This window comes from Lagenorhynchus albirostris, chromosome 19, assembly GCF_949774975.1.
Source record: "Lagenorhynchus albirostris chromosome 19, mLagAlb1.1, whole genome shotgun sequence".
NCBI lineage: Eukaryota > Metazoa > Chordata > Mammalia > Artiodactyla > Delphinidae > Lagenorhynchus > Lagenorhynchus albirostris.
This window is the reverse complement of record NC_083113.1, coordinates 11,077,473-11,101,156: the sequence shown is the minus strand read 5'-3', so window position 1 is coordinate 11,101,156 and position 23,684 is coordinate 11,077,473. Positions and strand designations below refer to the sequence as shown.

General features: G+C 55.1%; 2 protein-coding genes across 6 annotated transcripts in view; one reads left to right on the top strand and one right to left on the bottom strand.

Annotated features, from left to right (window-relative positions):
- The first annotated feature begins 825 nt into the window (after positions 1–825).
- On the top strand, positions 826–17,611 carry KLC3 (kinesin light chain 3). Of its 3 annotated transcripts, XM_060132186.1 has the most exons (16): positions 826–2,343; positions 3,768–3,862; positions 6,257–6,617; positions 8,328–8,676; positions 12,460–12,725; positions 13,233–13,463; positions 13,776–13,845; positions 14,251–14,470; positions 14,840–14,927; positions 15,001–15,102; positions 15,628–15,801; positions 16,393–16,483; positions 16,561–16,601; positions 16,693–16,799; positions 16,992–17,055; positions 17,363–17,611. In XM_060132186.1, exons 5-16 carry the CDS (start codon positions 12,468–12,470, stop codon positions 17,432–17,434), a joined length of 1,518 nt encoding a protein of 505 aa, XP_059988169.1. In that variant the 5' UTR covers positions 826–2,343; positions 3,768–3,862; positions 6,257–6,617; positions 8,328–8,676; positions 12,460–12,467; the 3' UTR covers positions 17,435–17,611. The 3 variants fall into 3 exon arrangements, with proteins under 3 accessions (XP_059988169.1, XP_059988168.1, XP_059988167.1); XM_060132185.1 differs by lacking the exons at positions 826–2,343; positions 3,768–3,862; positions 6,257–6,617; positions 8,328–8,676 and adding an exon at positions 8,990–9,339; XM_060132184.1 differs by lacking the exons at positions 826–2,343; positions 3,768–3,862; positions 6,257–6,617; positions 8,328–8,676 and adding an exon at positions 9,458–9,668.
- The window catches only part of ERCC2 (ERCC excision repair 2, TFIIH core complex helicase subunit), a 20,014-nt gene continuing 12,339 nt past the window's right edge, over positions 16,010–23,684 (bottom strand). For 2 of the 3 annotated variants that reach the window (XM_060132179.1, XM_060132180.1), the window contains exons 13-23: positions 22,994–23,063; positions 22,834–22,903; positions 22,641–22,742; positions 21,408–21,471; positions 20,768–20,889; positions 19,278–19,370; positions 19,106–19,178; positions 18,811–18,881; positions 18,562–18,705; positions 18,287–18,430; positions 16,010–17,832 (exon numbers count right to left, since the gene is read on the bottom strand). In XM_060132179.1, coding sequence (XP_059988162.1) covers positions 17,740–17,832; positions 18,287–18,430; positions 18,562–18,705; positions 18,811–18,881; positions 19,106–19,178; positions 19,278–19,370; positions 20,768–20,889; positions 21,408–21,471; positions 22,641–22,742; positions 22,834–22,903; positions 22,994–23,063 — 1,046 coding nt within the window. In that variant the 3' untranslated portion in view covers positions 16,010–17,739. Of the gene's footprint in view, positions 17,833–18,286; positions 18,431–18,561; positions 18,706–18,810; positions 18,882–19,105; positions 19,179–19,277; positions 19,371–20,767; positions 20,890–21,407; positions 21,472–22,640; positions 22,743–22,833; positions 22,904–22,993; positions 23,064–23,684 lie in introns of those variants that run through there. The other variant, XR_009537275.1, reaches the window with a different exon arrangement.

Below are 23,684 nucleotides of genomic sequence, written 5' to 3'. Positions count from 1 at the left end.
GACGGGGGACCTCGAGGGCCGAGGATGAGATTCTGCGGAAATGAGACGGCACAGAGGAAACTGCTTCCTCCGCCTGGAAGGCGCCAAGACTTGGGCAAGCGGGGTCAAGTCCAGGGAGGAGGAGGTTCAGGGAGCGCCCGGATTGAAACAAAGAAGAGAACGTTCCTTTCCCTCTGAGGTTCCTCCCTCCTCCCCGGTCTTCCCCACTTCTTCCCAGGCATAGGGGCACTGATCTAGGGAAAGGGGACCCTCTCTACCTCTCCCTAGGTTACTAGTGGGATGGGGAGCTGCCTAGAAAACTTTTCCTTGGGGCCTAGCCCCTGATCTCTCCACCAACGTCCCCTTCCCAGTAAGGTCAGAGTGACAAAGTTCTCCTTCACAGTTAGGGAAACTGAGGCCCAGAGAACTAAACGGAACTGGTCTAGAATTATTATGCATTTATCATTTCAACAATTATTTATTAAGCACTTAATGGGAACACAGCAGAAAATAAGCAAAACGCCTGCCCTCGCGGAGATGACATTTCAGTGAGAGTAAACAAGTCAATATATGCTCTAATGTCAGGGACAATGGGGCTTTGAAGGAAAGTGACAGAGGGTAAGGGATGAGAGTGATGGCACAGCAGAGGAGATCAGGTCAGACCTCTCTGGGGAGGTGACATGCGAGCAGAGACTGGAGGGAGACAGCCATGTGGAGATCTGGAAGAGGGACAGCAGGTGCAAAGGCCCTGAGGTGGGAGTGGCTTGGCATATCTGAGAGACAGGGAGATGGCTGGAGGGCTGGAGCAGATGGGGCAGAGGGGAGAGTGGGAGGGAGAAGATGATGTTGGAGAGAAGCCAGGAGCAGACCTATAGGGTCCTAGGGGCCGTGGAGGAGTTTCCATCCCACTGTGAGTGGGGTAGGATTCCCTGAGGGCTATGAGCAAGGGAGAGACAGGATCCAGCCACATCACACACAGCTCAGCCCCCTGGACCCCTAATAACCCCTTGTGTGGACATTTGACATTCCTTTTGGCCACACAGCATCCGAAGCCCTTTCTGTGTCTGGGGAGCCCCCCACCCTCTGACCACCTCCTTTGGAGAAGCCAAAAATGTCAGAAACTCAGTTTCCCATAATCCTTTGCAGCGATGGTCCAGTCATGTGACCAGGGCTGAGCCAATCAAACACTCCAGCAGACCTTGTATCATAAGCTCTACCTCCTTTATCTTCTTTGAGTCTCACAGAAACAGTTGGCCTTTGGGAGCACTATAATCTCCATCATACATCTTCCTCCCACTCCCAGCCCCTGAGCCCTTCAGTCTCCAAGGCCTGTCCATCCCTCCTACCCTAGCTCAAGACCTCCACATTCATTCCTGCCCTAGCCTCCTCGCTGGGCTCCTGCCCCAGTGTTGCCCTGTCCCACCTACTCCCTACTTGCTGACCTCTCCTGCTCAGAACCTGCCATGGCTCCCCAGTGCTCTCCGGATAAATGAGTATTTGTTGACTAAGTAAATTATAGTAGCTTTATCAGTCATTTGGAAACCCCTTCACCCAGCTTAAGCAGAAAGGGCTTCCCTACCAGATATTAGGTGCTCACAAAATTGTTGGAAGGGCTGAAGGAGCAGGCTCAAGGCTGGGTGAGGTTGGAGAGAAGAGGCACCACCTCTTGCCCCCAGAATCATGCTTCCTCTGAAAAACTGGATGTGCTAGAAGGAAGTTAGCATGAATATTGAGTGGCCACTCCATAGTCTCCACCCTAACAGTTAACTCTCATGGAGCACTCCTATATGTCAAGTACTAGGCTAACTGCTTTACATATATTAGCTCATTTAACATTCCCAACAATAAGGCTCAGAGAGGTTAAGTGACTTGCTCAAGGTCACACAGCTGGGAAGGGGCAGAGCTGGGAATCAAACTGGCACAGGGCTGCTGAGAGTGGGTTCAGGCTTTGGTAAAGATAATTTTCAGGCCTCTCAGCAAGGTCAGACAATACTGTCAGCCCAGAGTCTCTTTCTGGGTCTTTAGGCCCTGATAATTTGTACCCACATCTCCTTGCCCCCTTCACCACCCTAGCAGTCTGGTTTCAGGATTCAATCACTGTATGTGTATTAACCAATTTAATTCTCCAGCAGTCCTATGAGGTAGATATGCAAATTTTACAAGTCAAGAAAGTGAAGCCCAGAGAAGTTGAGTCACTTTCCCAAAATCACACAGCTGGGAAGTAGCAGAACCAGACTGGACGGAGTAGTCATTCCCTTCCTGATTCCACCTGTTCATGCTAAAGCCTCATTTTACAGCGGATGGATGCTGAGACTGGAAAAGGGCAAGGGATCGCAGACTTCTGGTATCCTCCGGTGGCAGAAGGTACAAGAGAGATTTGTGGGATCTCTCTTATAAGAGTACCAATCCCATTCACGAGGGCTTCTCCTCCTACTAATACCAAAGGCCCCAGCTATTAATGCTCTCACCTTGGAAGGTTAGGATTTCAACATATGAATTTTGGGAAAACACAAACATTTAGATCATAGCACCAAGGTATACTGCTAAGTGGCGGCGGGGAGGGGGGAAGAAAAAAATATATATATATAACTGTTGCCACAAAAATGCTGTGAAACACACCACCCCAAAATGCAGGAACTTTGAAATGGATGTGGGGTTGACTGACAGTTGGCTGATTCGGGCTGGGCACAACTGGGAAGCTTTGCTCCATACTCTTATGTTAAAAACAAGACAACGGGCTCAAAATGCTAAGCCCCGTGTCACCAAATCAAGACTTAATGACAGTGTCGGCTCTCCTGGAGATGGAATCTTAAACCACCCACTCAGATCAGCACTAGTTAGGTAATCTGCCTGATAGACCCCTGCCGTCCCTAAAGGAAAGTGACCTTGCAATAACCAGCCTGCTTTTTTTTTCCGGGTACAACTTTCTTGTTTCTGCTCCCTTCCACCTATAAACGTCTTTCATTTTGTTTAGTTCCTCGAAGCTCCTTTCTGTCTGCTAGATTGGATGCTGTCTGATTCGAATCGATTTTTGCTCAAACTCAATACAATTTTAATATACCTCAGTTTCTCTTTTAACACTACAGAGACGTTGTGGTGTGTGGGCCAAAGGGGGAGCAGCCATGCAGGGGAAGCTTTTCTCATGCCTGTGCCTGGGCGCAAAAGGCAACGTTCAAGGCCCCTTAGGTCGAAGCTCAGAACTGGCATGACTGGTACTTGTGCCACTCTGCTATTGACTAAAGTAAGTCACACGACCCCACTCAAAGTCAAGGCCATTGTTCAGTCTACCTCCATGGGTAAGGTTTTTCTCATTTGTGTTTTTCTTAAATGGTCACTCATTCTCAGACATCCACATACAATTCATATCCCTGGAATATCTCAGGAAGGATATTAGAAACTGGTAATCATGTTGGCTTCTGGGAAGAGTGGGGGTCACGGAGTGACAAAGACCTACTTTTCACTCTGTAGTCTTTTGTTCTCTGTGAACATCCTTTCTGACAGCACTTTACTTCTTAAATTAAAAAAGGGAGTAAATATAATTCACACTGCTGTATGTTATATGAAAGTTAAGAGAGTAAAAATAAATAAAAATTAAAAAGGGGGGAGGCTTTTTAAAAACTATGGCCAAGAGATGAAAATAGAAAAGCCCCCATTGCATCTACCCATTTTCCTGACATGGCAAACTGAGGCCTTAAGTGATTAGATGGGGATTTTGTTGAGTGCCTTCTTCTTTTTTTTTTTTTTGTCACTAGTTAATATGAGTTTATTTGGGATGATTTTGATTTTAGAAGGAAGACAAGTTCAAAGAATCGTTTGATAGAAAATGAAACCAGGAGTTAGTTGTAAATGGATGGACGTTGAAAATACATTTATAAGCTAAAAGGTATGACAAATTTCTACCCAGTGTCTCTTTTGTTTTGTTTTCTAATTTATTGAAGTATAGTTGATTTACAATGTCATGTTAATTTCCGCTATACAGCACAGTGATTCAGTTTTATATATATATCTATGTATACATTCTTTTTCATATTCTTTTCCATTATGGTTTATCATAGGATATTGAATATATCCCTGTGCTATACAGTAAGACCTTGTTGTTTATCTATCCTATATATAATAGTTTGCATCTGCTAATCCCAAACTCCCAGTCCATCCCACCCAGTGTTTCTTTTTTTTTTTGACATAAGCTCTTTTTATTTTTTTAATTAGCTGTGCTTTATCCTTTTTTTTTTAAATAAATTTATTTTATTTATTTATTTATTTTTGCCTGTGTTGGGTCTTCGTTGCTGCCTGCAGGCCTTCTCAGGGCAGTGGATTCTCTTGTTGTGGAGCACAGACTCTAGGTATGCTGGCTTAGTTGCTGCGGGGCATGTGGGATTTTCCCCGACCGGGGCTCGAACCCGTGCCCCCTGCACTGGCAGGCAGATTCTTAACCACTGCGCCACCAGGGAAGTCCCCACCCAGTGTTTCTTAATGGATACTTCAAAATGAAACAGTTTGAGATCTTCACATTTGGTTGCTGCATTTTTATTTAATTAATAACTGTCTTGGCCATTTTTCATCTGGTAAAGCAACCTAACCAGGAAATATTCAGGGAAGCATTACTCACCCTATTGCCAATAAATTAGAACATGGCAACTGAAGACATCTGAGTTTGGTTGGTCCTTGATCTTTTCATGGACCATTAGGAATAATTTCCACAGCATTCTTGCAGGTGGAGGAAAAAGGTGGAAATGCTAAAAAAATTGAGTCCAACAGAGAAGGCGACCAGGGAATTGGTTATGCTTTGACTGAACTAGAGCTGCCCTCCCCCAGCTAGAATCAAGTTCAAATGCTGACTGCCTTGTTGACTGTGGTCTTGGGTGAGGGATTTCTCCTCTCTAAGCTTCAGTTTCCTCCTCTTTCTTTTTTTTGCGGTACGCGGGCCTGTCACTGTTGTGGCCTCTCCCGTTGCGGAGCACAGGCTCCGGACCCGCAGGCTCATTGGCCATGGCTCACGGGCCCAGCCGCTCCAGGGCATGTGGGATCCTCCCGGACCAGGGCATGAACCCATGTCCCCTGCATCGGCAGGCGGACTCTCAACCACTGTGCCACCAGGGAAGCCCTTTCTTTCTTTATTTTTCAGCCAAAGATGCTTCTACTTTATTTTCAATTCTCGCCATTACAAGTGTTGGATTCTGCAAGATCATAGTTAAAACGCTTTGGTGTAGGATATCAATTTTACACATAACGGCTGGATCTTTTAAAAAGCCAATTTTGGGCTCTGGTGTTAAATTAAATTTTATATGAATACATGAATTTGAAACTCAAAAACAACCTAAATGATAAAAAGAACTCATCAATACATTTATATTCTCGATCATAAATGATACATAAGTAAGAATTCAACTATTTTTACATCTGCAAGTCAGATGCTATCAAGCCAACTGCCATGTACAATCCGTAATCCTCTTACATTTTTAACTCAAAGACAAATAGGAAGATTCAGTACATTTTAATTTCCCAAATGTTCTCAGAAAGAATTATCAGAAGCATCCTCCAGTTGTTTTTTTTTTGAATTTTATTTTATTTTTTTATACAGCAGATTCTTATTAGTTATCCATTTTGTACATATTAGTGTATAGATGTCAATCCCAATCTCCCAGTTCATCCCACCCCCCCCACCCCTGCCACTTTCCCCCCTTGGCGTCCATACGTTTGTTCACTACATCTGAAGCATCGTCCAGTTTTCAAACACAGTTGGGTAAATCCATTTACCCCACGGGAACTACCTGTGTGTGTTGTAAGGTAGTAGTGAAAGACTACGATCCTCTGCGGTAGTGATGCCCTCAATGCGGAAGCCTTCCCTCTTCACATGAAGCGTGTGAATAACAGGAAGGGACAGAGTCCCCTTCATTATTTCCTCAACTATTGGTGTTTTCATAGGATTTTAAATGCCTCATTTCAATTTTACATCAACAATACCAATATTCATTCTGAAAGGTAATCTTATCTTCCAAGTAGCAGATATTAACAACTTCCAACATGATCTCTAGGAACAATTTGAAGTTCTTTTTTTTTTTTTTTTGGCCACACAGCTTGTAAGATATTATTTCCCCGACCAGGGATCGAACCCGTGCCCCCTGCAATGGAAGCGCAGAGTCAAAACCACTGGCCTACCAGGGAAGTCCCTAATTTGCAGTTCTGAACCATGCTTTGGAAAAACATTTCCAGCAGTCTGTGCAGGATTTATGCCTGTTCCATTATGGGTAATAATTGCAGTTATTGGATGTTGCAGGAACTTTAAATTCTTCTGTTGCGAACTTTAAGACTGCTGTGAAAGGTGTACTTTTGGTAACACAGAGTACTTTGTGGGGCAGCTGAGAGTCTGACGTCAGAGTGATCTTAAAGAAAACCTTTGACATGGCAGAGCCAGTCCAGAGACCCCGCCGATTCTACCGGCTAGCCCCACGTCCTCTGAAGTGCAGCCTGGCCCAGTCTCCTCCTTTTTAGATATGGCAAGTAAGAGTGCCTACCTCAGAGGGTGGCTGTATGGATTCAGGGGCTCTGCTACTCCTTGGCTGTGTGATCTTGGACAAGTCACTTAACCTCTCTGTGCCTCATCTTCTTCACCTGTGGAATGAGGACAATCATAGCAGGTTGGTGTGAAGGTGAACAGAATTAATCTACAAGGCAAGACCTGACATAGGGCCTGTCTTGGGTAGGAACTCAGGAATGCCAGCCCCAGCTGACGCTGTGCAAAAGTGCTTGGCGCAGGGCCAGCCCAAATGCTATGTGATGAGTGCAATCATCCCTGTTTTATATTTATTTATTTATTTATTTATTTATTGGCTGCCTTGGGTCTTCGTTGATGCACGTGGGTTTTCTCTAGTTGCAGCGGGCAGGGGCTAACTTCATTGCGGTGCCCGGGCTTATCGCGGTGGTTTCTTTTGTTGCGGAGCACGGGTTCTAGGCGCAGGGGCTTCAGTAGTTGTGGCATGCAGGCTCAGTAGTTGTGGCTGGTGGACTCTAGAGCGCAGGCTCAGTAGTTGTGGCACACGGGTTTAGTTGCTCTGTGGCTCGTGGGATCTTCCCAGACCAGGGCTCGAACCCATAGTCCCCTGCATTGGCAGGCGGATTCTTAACCACTGTGCCACGAGAGAAGTCCCCATCCCTGTTTTATAGATGAGGAAATAGGTGCTCAGAAAATCATGGCTTGCCCCAGGTGACATGGAAAGGAAATGTCAAGACCAGGATTTGAATGCAGATCTACCTGGCTCCAATTCCCTCCCACCCCCCACCCCACATACACACACAGTGTTTACCATGTGCCACTCTGTTCTAAGCCTTTTACAGGGATTACTCATTAATCCCCACATCAGCCTCACAAAGTAGGTTACACATGTGAGTCCATTTCTACAGATCAGGAACGTGAGGACCAGAGAGGTTAGTTCCTGGCTCAGGGGTCACACAGCCAACAAATGACAGAGCAGGGATTTGCACCTAGGTCATCTGGCTCCAGTCCCTGCACTGCTTCGTAGTAAGCTTGTGGCAGTTCCAGAACCAATGTCCCGTGTCCTGAGGCCAGAACAATGGGGGACAAGGACTCCGCTGCCGCCTTCTACCCTGTTCCCTAGAAATACCTAGAGAAGTTAGAGCGTGAGTTTGAGTCTTATTTTCCATCAGTCAGTCAACAACCATTGTCCCGAGTGCCTTCTCTTGTGTTCGGGCTGTGCTGGGTAGCACTGGGCGCACAGCAGGGACTGAGACTGCCTTGGCTCTGTCTTCCCTCCTGGGTCTTACAGTCCTGCATGGGAGACAGAGAAGTGATGACCCAGGATGGGCATGGCTGGAACATGGGAGCCCAGGAGGTTGCAGGAGCCCAGGAAAGGCGTTTCCTCCAGCCTCGGGGTGGTCTGAGAGAGCCTCCGGCAGGAGGGAGCATCTGCATGGAAGCTCGGAGAACAGGGGAGTAGAGAGTCGCGCGGGAATCTGGTGCCTGGTCTACGGACCAACAGCGCCCTCTTCTGGAAGTATCCTTTAGTGCAGCGACCGGTGTACTGCCAGGGTTTGGCAAAGCTCGCCTTGAACCAAATTCGATGATGCTAGAATCCTGTGCGCCCAGGTTTGGCCAATTTATGTTTCTAGGACTTGATTCATTGAGTCAGTCACTCAACAAATATTTACTGAGCACCTAATTGGCGCCAGGTTGTTCTAATGCTAAAGATACCGTGCTGACAATACAGAGCCCTGCCCTCAGGGAGCTGGCATTCTAGTGGGGGAGAACCAATAATGTAACACCATAAAATCAGTAGGTAATATTTGCTAAATGCTTCCGATCCATATATTAACGCATTCAATTCTTACAGCCTCGGCTTCCCTGGTGGCGCAGTGGTTAAGAATCCGCCTGCCAATGCAGGGGACACCGGTTCGAGCCCTGTTCCGCGAAGATCCCACAAGCCGCGGAGCAACTAAGCCTGTGCGCCACAACTACTGAAGCCCGCGCGCCTAGAGCCCGTGCTCCGCAACAAGAGAAGCCACTGCAATGAGAAGCCCGCGCACTGGTAGTCCCCGCTCGCCGCAACTAGAGAAAGCCCGCGTGCAGCAACGAAGACGCAACACAGCCAGAAAAAATATTCTCACAGCCTTTGACTACCCCATTTTACAGTTTAGGGAAACGGAGACAGAGAGGTTACTTGTCCAAGGCCTGCGCAGCTAGTAAGTACTGAAATCGGATGTGAACTCAGAGCTCAATTTTTAGCCTCACCAATAATGTGATGTAAGACAACATAGTAATTATAATGTTACACGAAATAATTTTAGGTCCTGCAAAGTTTTGTGAACAAAATCAAGGAGAGAAATGAGGTTGTGTTTTGGTGGGAAGGTGTAATTTAGAAGAGACAGGCAAGGGAGGCCTCTCGGAGTAAGCGGCCTTTGAAAAGGGACCAGACAAACGTCGAGATCTGTGTGGAGAGATGTCCAAGCAGGGCGCACAGCCAAGGCAAAGAGCCGGCGGCTGGCACTGCAAGAAGGCCATCCGTCTGGGATCCAAAGTTTCCAAGATTCTAGTTTCGCTGAGACTCTGGTTTCCAGGCCTCCTGCGCACTGGAATCATCTCAGATTCGACGTGCCCTAGAGGCTACCGGCTACGCGCACGCGAAGTTCTGCGGTTGCCTTAGGGCCGGGGCCGCAGCGCTTAACTTTCCCCGGGCTGTGGGCGGGGCCTGTCTCACCTGTGTGGGGGCGGGGCTCCGGGCCGCCCCACCCCCTCCGGAGGACCCGCCCGCGGCCCGAGACTCGCTGCGCAGCTGGAAGCGGCGAGGCGTGCGCGGCGGGCGGGCGCAGCGCGGCGAAGCAGGACCGGGAGCTGTCTGCGGTCAGGTGGGCGCCGGGAATGCGGGGTGGGAGTCCCAGGAGCTGCGAGGATGGAGGCGAGGGCGGAGAGTGTGGGCTGGGCCTGGCGCACCCCTGGGCCCTCTGGCCTGGAGACGGGGACGGGCCTTGGGGCCCCTGGATGCCCCCTGTCCCACCCTGGGGCTCCCCGGGGTCTGGAGGCCCAGCTGGGGCCGCGTCTCCGCCGGGCTCAGGTAAACAGGAGCGAGGACGGGGCGGGGCCTGGGGGCGGGAGGGGGCCCTTGTGACGGCCTGGCAGCGGGCGGGCGCGCGAGCGGTGAAACCGGGGTGCGCGGGGCTGGACGGGCCGGCCAGGGGTAAGTTGTGTGGTTTGCGGGGCTGGCCAGGATGGGGGTCTCCCGCCTGCGAGTGTATGTGTGTGTGGAGATGGTGCGTGCGTGTGCATGAGAGATGGTGTACGAAGCTCAGGTGTGTGTGATGGTGTCAGGCTGTGGGTACAGGTGGGTACAGGAGATGGCCTGTCCGTGTAAGCCTGCGAGGGCACAGAGGGACTGCTTGAATGATGTGAAACTGTTTCAGTGATGTGAAAATGTGGGTGACCTCTGATCGTGTGTCTGTAATGCTGTGTGTGTGTGTGTGTGTGTGTGTGTGTGTGTGTGTGTTTGGCAGGGAGTTGAACTGTTTATAGGGTTAGGTGTGTCACCAAGAAATTGTGTGGCCGTGGTTGTCTCTCTGCCTGTAAGACTGGGGGGGTGACAAGGAGGTGGGCACTATGGGTTCAGGATGGATGCGTGGAGTGTGACTGTGAACATCGTTGTCAGCTGCGCGGTTGTGCGCACGGGGCTCAGCTGGTGAAAGGGAGTTTGCTGTTTGGAGGCCGGCGTGAGTGTGGGAGCCAGCGTGTGTCGAGGAAACAGCCCGAGTGATGTGTGGCTGTGCGTGTCGCTCTGTTACTGTGCAGAGGTTGCGTCTGGAACATTCGGCTCGGCTGTCTGAGATTGTGCGCGATGTCGTGGGAGGTTGTATACGTCCGCAAACTTTCGTGAATGATGGTCATGGTGGTCGGGATGACTCAGTGAACGGGTGTGGTTGTGAGTTTGACTTGCGTGTGGGGTGTAAGACTACATATGGTGTGATATACTACGTACACAGAGAGATTGATATATGTACGAACACGTATATACATAGAGAGATTGATGGCGATGGAGAGGCTGCAGTATATAAAATCCGCAGGATTACACACCTGCCCTTACTGTGTCTGAGTGGATGTGATTGGGAGCATGTGCACAGGTGCTAAAAGTTCTGGGCTGTTCAGGGGAACACAGTGGCTTGAGTGAAGTAAGCCTGAGAGACTGTGCGGAAAGCATGGGACTACCTGTGTCTCTACAGCTGTCTGTGCCATGGGCACCCGCTTGTGACGGTGTAAGAGCCTGGCCGCAGGGGTCATTCGCACGTCCGCGTGTGAAGCTCTATAGTGTGTCTGTGTGCGAATCCCTGGCTGGCCAGGTGGGGAGGACGGAAGGAAAGAGGGAGGATGGTGACGGGTCCACCGTGAATCCTGGGAACATGGAGGAGGCCCTGGGCATAGGATGGAGCGCTAGGTGCTGGCAGGACTGGGGGGGGGGTGTAGGAGAGGGCACGTGTCATGGGCATAAAAGTTCAAGGAGGCAGTCCCAATGGAAGTGGTTTGGGATTTGGTTATCTTTTTGCAGGTGAGGGGGGGCTGAGGGAGGAGACAGTTTGTGTGTTGGCTTTTATTTTGTCTTTAAATTTTTATTGAAGTATAGTTGGTTTACAACGTTGTGTTAGTTTCAGGTATACAGCAAAGTGATTCCGTTGTATTATATATATATATATTTCACAATCTTTTCCATTATAAGTTATTATAGTATATTGAGTATAGTTCCCTGTATACACAGCAGGTCCTTGTCGGTTATCGATTTTATATATGTATATGTTAATCCCAAACCCCTAATTTATCCCTCCCCTCCCCTTTTCCCCTTTGGTAACCGTAAATTTGTTTTCTATGTCTGGCTTTTATTTCTGAAAGGAAAGTATACCTGTGTGTTGAGTTGTACTTCGCAGAGGAGAGTGTGTATGTGTTATTTCTGAAAGAAGAATGTACTTGTGTGCGTGCCTTAGTGTGTTGCATTAGGTTGTATCAATATTTTGAAAGGAAAATGTGGATGTGCGTGAGGGTGTGCTGAGTTGTATTTTTAAGAGAAAGTGTGTGTGTGTGTCATTTCTGAGAGGACAGTGTTTATTACGCTGTATTTCTGAGAGGGGTGTGTGTGTGTGTATGTATGTATGTGACGGCCCCAGAGGCATCGTCACCAGATGTGTCATTGACCTTGTCACCCATATACAACCCCATGAAGTCCCACATGTGAACCCCCCCATCCATTACCATCTGGGCCTCAGACCCTCAGCTGTCACATGGCCAATGTGACATCCATGGGCCATGCCTGCCACACGTTTGACCCAGCACGCCTTGGGCTGGCTGAGCATGTCTGCAGTGGAGGGTGGAGCCTGTTTCCTCTGGGTCTGTCAGGTCCTCGGGCTCCGGGAGCCACCACACGGGGCCCCCCTTCCTGACCTCCCCAGTCTAGAGGCCTCTGCTTCCAGCACCCCAGCCCCTTGGCCCTCTCCTCCTGCCCCACCCCACCCCCAGTGGTCTGACTGGTTCCCAACAAAAACACCCTAAGAATGAGCTCACAGAGAGGCTGCCGCCTCCACGCGTCCTGCCCCACACGCCCAGTGGGCGCGGGCACCTCTGGTCCCAAGGTCACACAGCCAGCCGGGAGTGCTGGGCCAGGGTACCCAGGGTCCTTGGGGTGGGCTGGGTGGGAGCCCTCGAGATGGCTGTTTGCCCTCCTTTGGTTAATCATATATAGTGAGGTTTTGGAGTTGCCCTCAGGGCGGGGCCCTGGGCCGAGGACAGGGAAGACTAGGTTTCCAGTTGCCCGCTGGCCAGGATGGGTGTGGGACAGGGTGCTGGCCGGAGTGAGGAGAGCACGGAGGCAGAGGGCTGGCCGGGATGGGCGGACAGGGAGAGGGTTGAGGGGACCTGTGGCGTAAATGGCGCGGAGGCAGAGGGGCTGACTTGCCTGGCCCTGGCAGTGACCCCCTGATCCCGGTCACCCCCAGAAGCAGCAATGTCCGTGAAGGTGGCGGCCCCGGGAAGCATGGGGCTGGGCCCAGAGCACCTGAGCCCTGAGGAGCTGGTGCAACAGACGCGACAAGTGGTACAGGGGCTGGAGGCCCTGCGGGCAGAGCACCGGGGCCTGGCCGGGCACCTGGCGGAGACCCTGGCAGGACAGGGCCCGGTGGCTGGCCTGGAGCTGCTGGAAGAAAAGCAGGAGGTGGTGAGCCACTCACTGGAGGCCATCGAGCTGGGGCTGGGCGAGGCCCAGGTATGAGGGGGCCAACTCAACTATGGGGGATGTGGCTCAGCCCTGGGGGTTGCCCAGGGATGAGGGGGCCAGGTGTGCTGGAGGGGGCAGCCTGGGGAGAGCGGGGACTGGGGGAGCCAGGCCCGGGAGGGGGAGGCTCCAGTCCTGAGGTGGGATCCCTGGGCTGCATTGGGGATGGGGTCCTTGTGTGCGACAGGGACCCCTGAACCACGTGGGGTCCTTCCATGGAACTGTGGGTCCTGGGGAGACTTTGGGGTTGCATGGGTGGAATGTGAAGTATCCTGAGTGTAATTTGTGTGCCTGGGTGACATCAGAGGGGTCCCGGGGCAGGACCGGACTATGGCCCTGAGAGCCTTTGAGCATCCCTGGAGCCACAACGGAGGAGTCTCTGTATAATTCGGGGCACCCTGGAGAGAATGGGGTGCTCTGGCTTGATCTGAGGCCCTGGGCTGGGTCGGGGGTGAGAGGGACCAGGCCTCTGACTCGCCACCCCCGCCTCCCTGGCAGGTGCTGCTGGCCCTGTCGGCACACGTGGGCGCGCTGGAGGCTGAGAAGCAGCGGCTGCGAGCGCAGGCCCGGCGGCTGGCCCAGGAGAACACATGGCTGCGGGAAGAGCTGGAGGAGACGCAGCAGCGGCTGCGGGCCAGCGAGGAGGCTGTGGCCCAGCTGGAGGAGGAGAAGAGCCACCTGCAGTTCCTGGGGCAGCTGCGGCAGTATGACCCGCCGGCGGAGAGCCAGGTGCTGCGGGACCCAGCGGGGCGGGGGCCATGATGTGCTGGGGACCCCACACTCCTTAGATACCCCACAGCCCCCATCCCTCCGTGGTGCCCCCTAGTGCCCCAGACCCTCCAAAGAACCCCCTGACCCTCTGCAGAGCCCCACTAGAACTTCCACCGAAGGCCCCCATCTGCTCCACAAAGCCCGAGGATCCTCCCCAAGCCCTCAGGAGACCCCTGACCACCACCACCCTCAAACCCTGGGATCCAGGACCCCAGTCTCTGACTCAAACTCCCAAGCCTCATGACACCCACTTTCCTGTCCTCTCTGCAGCAGCCCGAGTCCCCCCATCAGCAGGACAGCCTGGCTTCCCTGTTCCCCAGTGAGGAGGAGGAGAGGAAAGGTGGGTGTGGGGAACTCAGCCAGGAGGATGAATGGCCCAGGCTGGGGGGAATCGCTGATTCGCTGGGCCCCCAAGGCCTCTGAAGGAGGATGGGGAAGGTCAGGGCGGGGTGTCAGGAGGATGAAGCAGGGGGCTGTGGGGGTGACAGCGGGCAGGTGACGCTGGAAGCTGCAAAAGCAGGCCTGCCACGGCCCCAGGAGCCAGGTGGCTCCCATGTTTCTGTCCCCGCAGGCTAGGACACATCCCACGGGCCAGTAAGATGCCTGTGATTCCAATCTCAGACGTCAAAACAGGGGCCCGTGGTCCCAGGGGCCAGCGAGGCAGCTGTAGCTTTGGGGTGCATGTGTCCCCTCGTGTGGGGCTGGAGTAGGAGGCCTGCAGTGACTGGGTGCCCGGCACCCCCAGGTCCCGAGGCAGCGGGGGCCATCTCTGCTCAGCAGGGTGGCTACGAGATCCCGGCCCGCCTTCGGACCCTGCACAACCTCGTGCTCCAGTACACGGGGCAGGGCCGCTACGAGGTGGCTGCACCGCTGTGCCGCCAGGCCTTAGAGGATCTGGAGCGGAGCTCGGGCCACTGCCACCCTGACGTGGCCACCATGCTCAACATCCTGGCGCTGGTGTACCGGTGAGGGCTGCAGCCGCCACGGCTGGAGGGGGGCAGGAAGCGGGGGGACCCTGGTGTCCTGCTCTGCCAGCACAGGGCACCAGGGGTGGTGGTGGAGAGAAGGGGCAGAGCTCTGGGGAGGCCACTCACTGAGACCCAGGCAAAGAGGAGTCAGCGTGGGCAAGAGAGACCACAGTGGAGTGGGGAAGAGACCTAGGGTGGCAGAGGCTTCGCAGCCAACTGGGAGTGTAGGGACCCCCGGAAGGGACCCCCAGAGGATGCCACCCATGCTTGGTCGTCAGGTCTCTGGGCCTGCGGGATTCAGCCCAGCCCGTGGCCCCTGCTATCCCAACCTGGCCAAACCCCCTCCACCCTCGGGCCAACCCACAGGGACCAGAACAAGTACAAAGAGGCCACAGACCTTCTCCACGACGCCCTGCAGATCCGGGAGCAGACACTGGGCCGGGAGCACCCCGCGGTGAGCGCAGGCCCAGGAGGGAGGGCTGTGGGCTGTGCCTTCCCACCCCTGACCCGCCTCTCGCGCCCTGCAGGTGGCCGCCACCCTCAACAACCTGGCCGTCCTCTACGGGAAGCGTGGGCGTTACCAGGAGGCGGAGCCCCTGTGTCAGCGCGCCCTGGAGATCCGTGAGAAGGTCCTGCCCCCACCCGGCTCCCACGGAGCCCCTGTCCTGAGTGGCTCTCACCCCTTGATCCTGATTTCGGCGCTTAATTCTGTGGCCCTTGCATGACCCTGACTTGCTCCTGTGACCTCTGACCTTCTGTGCCCCTCCCATTTGACATCGTGAGACTCCAATTTGAACCTAGAGCACCCAATCCCCTGACCCACCACCCTTGACATACCAATGACTTCTGTTTGGTCTTGACTTCTGACTCTCATAGGTCACCTCATGCCCCCACCCGGTCCCGACCTTCCAACCCCACGTGACTAGTACAACCCCAGCCTTGATCTACCTATTTGACCCATAATCATGAGGTTTTGCACCACCATGACCTCTGACCCAACTACTCCCCAGTTTGACCAGGCAGTTCCTGCCCTCTGCCCCCAACCTCCTGTAGTTCTCCATCCACTTCAATCCTATAACCACCAACCCATGACTCTCATTACGGCTGTTGGCATCACGTGGCCCGCCAACCCCGGCTGACCCCATGACTCCTAGGTCCTGGGCGCCAACCACCCGGACGTGGCCAAGCAGCTCAACAACCTGGCCCTGCTGTGTCAGAACCAGGGCAAGTTCGAGGAGGTGGAGCGGCACTACGGCCGGGCCCTGAGCATCTACAAGGCCCTAGGCGGGCCTCACGACCCCAATGTGGCCAAGACCAAGAACAACCTGGTGAGGGCGCCTTGGGGCGTGGGTGTCTTGGTCCTGGGGCCCCACCTCTGCCCAGCCCTCGAGCTGTCGTCCCATGAGACTCGGCTTCCAAGCTGGGCCCTGACTGGTGAGGTTGCTCAGCACAGAGGACACGGAAGCATCAGGAAACAGGCAAGTTGGTGGCAGCCAGAGAACAGCTCCAGTCAAAGAGGAAGCCAGAGAGACGGGCTGGGAGCAGATGAGAGCGTTTATTGAGCTAAACCCCCTTCTTAGGACTTTGCCTGTACTATCCGTTTCTTCAAGAGCCCTATGAGGTAGGTGCTCCCGTTGCCCCATTTTGCAGGTGAGGAAACTGAGGCACAGAGAGGTGTGTCACTGGCTCAAGGTAGAGTGGGGAACGGGTTCCTGCTCTGAGTCAGGAAGTCACCTACCCTATGAGAAGTAGGTGGGGTTGGGCTCCAAGCCCGCCCTGCTGTCGGCCAAGGCCTGGAGTGTGGGGTAAACCTGGGTTTCTTCCTGCGGGGGCTGGAAGGATGTGCCTGGGTGCAGTGCTGGGGCCTGGGAAGCTCCCAGGTTTGGGCCAAGATCACCCAGGCTATGCCCTCCCCACAGGCCTCAGCCTACCTGAAACAGAACAAGTACCAGGAGGCGGAGGAACTGTACAAAGAAATCCTCAGCAGGGAGGCCCTGCCTGCCCCTCTCGGTGAGCCCCCAGCCCCTCCCCTCTCCCCCAGGGGGCTCCTCAGCCTCCCCACCACAATGGCCCCATCTGTTCCCCAGGAGCCCCCAACACAGGCACAGCCGGTGACGCAAAGCAGCAGGTGAGGACAGGCTCTGCCTCGGCTCCCAGGGTGGAGGTGGGTACTGGATGGAATGGGGGGGACTGACCCGTGTCCCTGGCGCTCTCCCCAGACTTTTCGTCGGAGCAGCTCGTTCTCCAAGCTCCGAGAGTCCATCCGGCGGGGAAGTGAGAAGCTGGTCTCCCGGCTCCGAGGCGAGGGGGTGGTGGGGGCAGCCGGGTGAGTGTTGGGTCAGGTTGGTGGCCGAATCTGTAGCCCACCCCTCTCCCTGTCCTGCTCAAGAACCTTCCATGGCTCCCATCTCCCCTGCCACACATACAATCAAACCTGGCGCTGGAGTGGTCCCTCCCAGGGTGGGAGCCAGACACTCCTGGGCTCACTTGTGCCCCACCCACCAACCTTCCTTTGTAGGATGAAGAGGGCCATGTCACTCAACATGCTGAACATGGATGGTTCCAGGGCTGCTGGGAACCAGGTGAGGGGGACACCCGGGTCAAGGGTGGAGTGAGGGGCCACACTGACAGGCCCAGAGGCAAGGGAAGGGTGGAAGTGGGCAGGCTGGCGGTGGAGTGAACGCCAGGATAGGGAGCATGGGTGGCTTTTACTTGGGTAGAGGTGGGGGAGCGGATGGACTGGAGTCAGGGTGGACGTGGGGTCAGGAGGACGAGCAACGCGGCCGTCAGGATAGACAAGCTGGCAGCCAGGCTGCTGGGGAGTAACCTAGGGGCAGCTGCAGCAGAGCTGCGTCCGGCCCCTCACCCACCCCCTGTGCCTGTCCCCAGTTCCCCAGCCGGCACCTGGGCAAGGCCGCTCGGACCCTCAGCGCCAGCACCCAGGACCTGGGCCCCCGCTGAAGGCGACAGAACCACGGGCTGCGCTTCTCAGGAGGAGCGGGAGAGGGAGGGGAGGGGAGGGGAGTCCTTTCATCTCCCTGACTCGCTCCCACCCCTCGGGGGCACCCAGTGTCTTGGGCTTCCCCGCTGTCCTCTCCTCCTGTGATTAAAGGCTGTAGACTTGGCAGCCAGAACGTCCGCCTGAGGTGTCCTGCAGGGACCTTTAAGCGCCTCCCCCGGGGGCGCCCTCCAAGCTACCGGGACCCAGGGCCAGGTAAGGCTCACGAGGCGCGGCCAACTCCTTTTATGGCCCCGCCCCCACCCCGCTACAGCTGCTGAGCGATCTGCTCTATCCTCCGCAGCGTCTCCTCCGACTCCAGCTGCTCCAGGCTGAGCAGGGACAGGCCCAGCTGATCCTCCTGGTGGGGGGCAGGGGGGTGTCAGCTGCTGCACTTCCTAACACAGGGGTCCACAACTCAGCAGGGACAGGTGGCCCGCCCGGGGGTGGGGGGGCTACGGGACAGGATGCTTGAATTTCAAAACAAACACCTGTATAACCCACGGCATCCGGTCCCTGTAACCAGAAGATGGGCCGAGGGAGGGAGGCGGCAGCCAGAGAGCTGTGTCCAAGCTGGAGAAGGACTGGCTTTCCAGAGGCCCACGGCCAGCTCGGGGCTCCCACTGGAGACACACGCTCTGGCTGTAGCCCTCGACCCTCCCCGCAGTTCCAGTTCCCAGGCCTGGCGCGCCGGTGCACACAAACCCCTCTCTGTCGGGGGCAGGGGGCAGGGAGCAGGGAGCAGGCTGGGCTTGGGGCTGGGGAGAAAGCCAAGGGCCCTTCCTGCAAGAGGAGCTTAGGCGCCGCGGGCTCACCCGGTGGAATGGCTGTGCCATCTGCCTCAGGAAGTACTTGGCGACCTGGACTCCCTCGTCAACGGTCAGGTTGAGGTTGGCGTCGGTGAGGTGCTCCTGGATCCAGCGGGGCAGTTTGCCCCGCTTGTCAGCCCGGGCAAAGCGCTGTGAGTGGGAGAGGGAGGATGTCAGGACCCTGGCAGGGGGAAACGACTGGGGGAACCGCCTGGTTGGCGGGGCCCCGGAACTCGCGACTGGGGGAACCGCCTGGTTGGCGGGGGCCCCGGAACGCGCACCTTGTCGGCAAAGACCATGAGGCCGTAGTCAGTCTTGCCCCTGATGGCCCGACCCACGCACTGGGCCGCGTGGCGCATGGCATCGAAGGTCAGAAAGTCATTCTCTCGAATCTGGAACTGGTCCCGAAGGTATTCCAGCCGCGCCTGTGGGTGCAGAGATGGCGGGGGCAACGTTCCTTCCTCACACAAGTCCTAAGGAGAGGGCCCGACAGAGGCCTTCACGTCCTACCGCCCCCAGGCGCTGCTCACCTTGAGAATGCGGCTCTGGGTGTAGACATAGGGCACCCCGAACATGATGACGGCCCGGCCATAGTGGTGCACTGCGGGACACAGGAGGGGGAGTGAGAGGGCTGAGCTCGCGGGGCCCGGGAGCTTGTGCTGTTTGAGTGACTGCACCCCAAGGGCCCTGCAGAGCACCCAGGGATGGAAGGAAGGGGAGGCCCCCGTGCGTGCCCAGGCTATGGGCCGCCGGTCCCCTGGGGGAGCAGAAATGGCCAGACATCCACGCAGGCGCTCGGGGGAGGGGAGAGCCTAGTCCACTCACCAAAGTCAATTCCCTCAGACACTTTGCCTCGGGCCACCGAGAGCAGGATGGCCCCACGGCCGTTCTCGCAGGCCTGGGGAGGGGAGGCCAGGACACGAGATGCGTCACCTCGGAGCTGCCTCCTCTGGCCCCTCTCCACCCTGGGCTTTCCTCTTCCCCCGGTAATACCCACCTCCTGGTACTTCTCCAGGGCAACACTGGTCTCAGCCCCATCTTGGGTCTCAATAAAGAGCAGCTTGTTCCTTTGGATGTTCTCGAGGATGCCCTTAGGGAAAGACACCAGGGAGGTCAGGGTGTGGACTGGCAGAAGGATTAAAGGACAGGGGAGTCCCGGTTAAACTCAACTCTGTCAGATTCCCATGCAACAGACCACTTCTCTCCCCAGGCCTCAGCTTGACCACTGGAGACTTGGGGAGGGTGGTGGTACTGTCACTTCTTTGGAAAACCCTGTGACCTGGGGAGGGGACCAATCCTCATCCTTTGGATGAATGGAACAGGCATGTGGCTCAAGATGGCCCATCGGGATGCAGGTGATAGGTGGAGAGGCCAGGCAGAGCCAATCAGAGGCTGACTTGAGATTTCATATTTGACACTGAAATAGATGTGTGGTACGAATAAAGGACAGATACACAGATGGACCAGTGAGACAAAACAGAGGGTCCAGAAACACCCCCCCACACACAGATGGTCACTTGTGCCACTCAGTGCGGGGAGCTCTTTTCAGTAAGTGGGGCTGGAGCAATTAGATTTCCATATGGGAAAAAAATGAATCTTGACCCCTGCCTTACATCATACACAAAGGTAAATCTGAGGTACCTCACAGCCCTTAGATGTGAAAGCTACAACTACAAAGCTTCTAGAAGGAAACACAGGAGCCTATCTTCGGGACCCTGGGGTCGGCAAAGCCTTCTTAAATAAGACACGAAAGGCACACAGGATGTGGCGCTCAGGTGGCTGACAGCCCCCTTTCCCACTGTGTGGAAAGAGCCTGACGACAAGACCAAGGTCTTGGTTGTGCGTGAATGAGGTTCCCACACATTGCCTGGTGCTAACATTAGACAAGTTCACTCGTCTCAGCCCAAAGAAGCGCCCTAACTTCCCCGAGAGCTGGGCCCGTGGTGCATTCAGAATCAGAAAGGACACGGTGCCCCTGCCCCATCCACATGCTGTTGGGTTGCCAGTGCCCAGCCGTGGTGAGCTCCATTTCCCCATGACCTCACCCACACGCTCCCCAGAAGGGGCTCCTGCAGGTTCTTTGCCCCGAGCCTGTATCCAGCCTTAATTCTCCAGAACCTTCCTCTAGAAGCGCAGCACCCAGCTAGAGTCACACCTGCTACCCAGTGTCTCGACACCAAGCTGGAGAGGCTGTCAGGAAGTAACCCCAAAAACCCATAAGGTGGGAATGTGGTCACCTCTCCTGAGGGCCACACCTCTGAGGAAGGGGCCCAGCAAGGCTGCTCATGTCTTAGTTCTTAACCTGGATGTTGGGAGAAGAGGGAACGCTATTTATTCTTTAAACTGTCCATCTGTGTTTTATACACTGTCCTATCACCTATGATACATGTCACCATTTAAAACACAAGAGCAATGAAGCCAACACACAGGGGAACAGAGCCAAGAGCTGAGACAGGGGCCTTCTGTGGAGTGAGTAGCTGGGCGTACCTGCTCGTACCAGGAGGCCACGGTGCTCTCCATGTACTGGTAGCTGGTAAAGAAGGCCACGATGCCATCGGGCACCACAGCGGACATCTCCAGCAGGAGGTTTCCGTAGTTCCGGATCACCGCTGTGAGGGGTCAGAGGTTGGACTCTGTCCTGGCCTGGTTCCACCTCCCCACTCCCTATCAGAGCGTTCCTGTCTAATGGCTTGTCTTGAATTTGGGTTCCTAAAAACCCCACTGAGGCCTCTGTAGGACTGTTCAAACACATTCTGCTTTTCCTTGGGAGGACGGCACCCCCAAACCCCTGAAGATAGGCGTGGCCATGGGACTTGCCACGGCCGAATCAGAAAGGGCCACACGTCACTTCCAGGTGAGAACCTTTACGAGGCAGTTCACAATTCACCACGATCCCTCCCTCACAGCTCAGCACCACAGTCATGTGTCCAGTGGTGGAAGCTCCCAGCACAAGACATGGGGCAGGCCCCCACCAACCCACGATGGCACGGACTGTGGGCGAGAAGTACCTCTGCCTGAAGCCACTTCGATGCGGGGGTATTTGTTACTGCATCATGACCCAGCCCATGCTGACTGCTCCACCTGCCCTCCTGGGACCCATACAAACCATCCCCTGTGGGTGCCATACCGATATCTTCCCGGGTCTCAAACTTGGAGCTGATGGCCACCTGGTCATTGCCACGGCCAATGATCTGGAAAGAGCAAGAGAGGTCACGATAAGGGAAACAGCCGCAACCGCTCCACAGTGTGAGCGCAGGCGGTCTGCTAGCGCTGTTCTAAGCTTTTTACAGACACAGGGCCATTGAATGAACCCTCAGCTACGCTGTTATCTGCATGGCGCAGATGAGTAACCCAAGGCTCACAAAAGGCGTGTCGTGTCGCCTGCCCAAGGTCACAGCAGGGACTGAACTGAACCGAAGTCTGCCCATGTGTCTCAGCAGCAAGTACCCTCTTAGCCCGTGCCGGCCTCCAGCCAGTTGGTTCAGGAAGTTGCCTCTCACCCCCAGCTCGACAGCCACTGTGCAACGCCGCCAGCAACCTCACAGAAGCACGACGCGGTACGTGGCCCATGGTCAGCACCGGTCCACAACCCCTGAAGGGCAATTCAGAAGCGAAAACGCTCTGGAAACTCCAGATGTTTAAGTTTGGCACGAACTCCTACAGCAGCAAAACCTGCCCTGAGCCTATTCAGAGTCCTGACGTATCTCCCTTAGTTAGACTCTTCAAAACGTTTGCTGAAATATGACTCTCACTGGAGGGACTTGCCCAGACCCCACTGGCAGTGTTTCCAGTCTGGAAAATTCTCAATTCTAAAACACATCTGGGGAATTCCCTAGTGGTCCAGTAGTTAGGACTCCATGCTTTCACTACTGAGAGCCCGGGTTCAATCCCCAATCAGGGAACTAAGAGCCCACAAGCCGTGTGGCGCAGCAAAACAAAAAACAACAAACAAAAAAAAACACATCCGGCCCAGGGACTTCAGATATGAAACTGAGGGCCCATGTTACGATGTTCATTTTACAAAGAAGGGGACCAAGGCAGAGTGGAAAGGTCACTTAGCAAGGTCACAGCCAGACGATGAACCGGGCAAGGCCACGCTAACCAAGTACCGGGCCCTGGGCCACAAAGGCCTTTCACACCTGCTATCTCACTCAATCCCCTCAACCACCCTGGGAGATCACAGAGGGGGTGTTCCCATTTCACACATGAGAAAGCTAAGGCTTGGGGCATCGAACTCAAGCCCAGGTCTGTCTGAATCCAGAATCCCACAGCTACCTGAGAAGTGGCAGGGAGCAGAGGGAGGAAAGGCAGCCCTCATTCCCACCTCCCCTCCCCCATCACCTCACCCTCTCCCACGCACCATGGGGCAGAGGCAGACCCGAGCCAATGTCATGGTGAAGGTTGCCATGGTGACGGGGTGGAAGTCCAGGATCTTGGGGTAGATGTCCAGCGGGGACAGCGTCTGTACCAGGGACAGCAGGAGGGATCTTAGCAGGACTGGGCAGGAATCAGGAGTCCCCCCGTGGAGGTCTGGGGGCCAAAAGGGCCCTCACCCCAGATGTGATGATGACGGACTGGAAGCGCTCAAACACAGGTTTGATGGCCAGCGAGGCGTCCATGCAGCTGTGAGGAGAAGACAAAGGTGGTGAGTGCCAGGCTGGGGGGCCCAGGCCCCTGTGGTCCATTCACACCCCCTCTGGGGTCAGGTCTCACCTGAAGTGCAGGATGGGGTTGGCGATGGTTGGGGTCCTGTCGTCAAAGGGCTCAATGATGATGGTGAAACCTACAGGGGGCCGGTGAGATTCCCTGGGCGCCAGTCTTGACCATGCCCACTAGGCCACCCCCCACCTCTGCCCCCCAACTTTCTCCCTCCACCCCAGTCCTCCTCCCCCCACCTTCCTCAGTGAATGGGACCAGCCACCAGCAGCCCAAACCTAAAACCCAGGCATCTGAGTCCAAAATATACCCCAACCCGCCCACTTCTCCCCAGGGCCGGCACCTGTGCAAAGGTTCAGAGGACCCTGAGCCAAGAGTACCAAAGGCTCACCCCTCACTCTCCCGGGGCTGCAGGGGCCCACCCCCCAACTCAAGCCAAAGTCTCGAACCTTCTCCTACCACCTGTCTGTGTAAGCCATCAGGAGGCTGGTCAGCTCTGCCTCCAAAGTCTAGCTGCCCACTTCCTCCACCCCCGGCCCAGTGCAGCCGCCATCACCTCCCGCCTAGACGACTGCAGTCGCCTCCTCACTGGGCTCCCCGCTCCCACCCCTGCTCCCTTCACAGCAGCCAGAGGGACTCTGTGAAATCCTGAGTCAGTTCACAACTTGCCCCTTCTCAGAAGCCCCCACACTCCTCCCAGGGTCCAGAATTGTCTGTGGGATCCTGCCGCGATGACCCCATTTCCTCC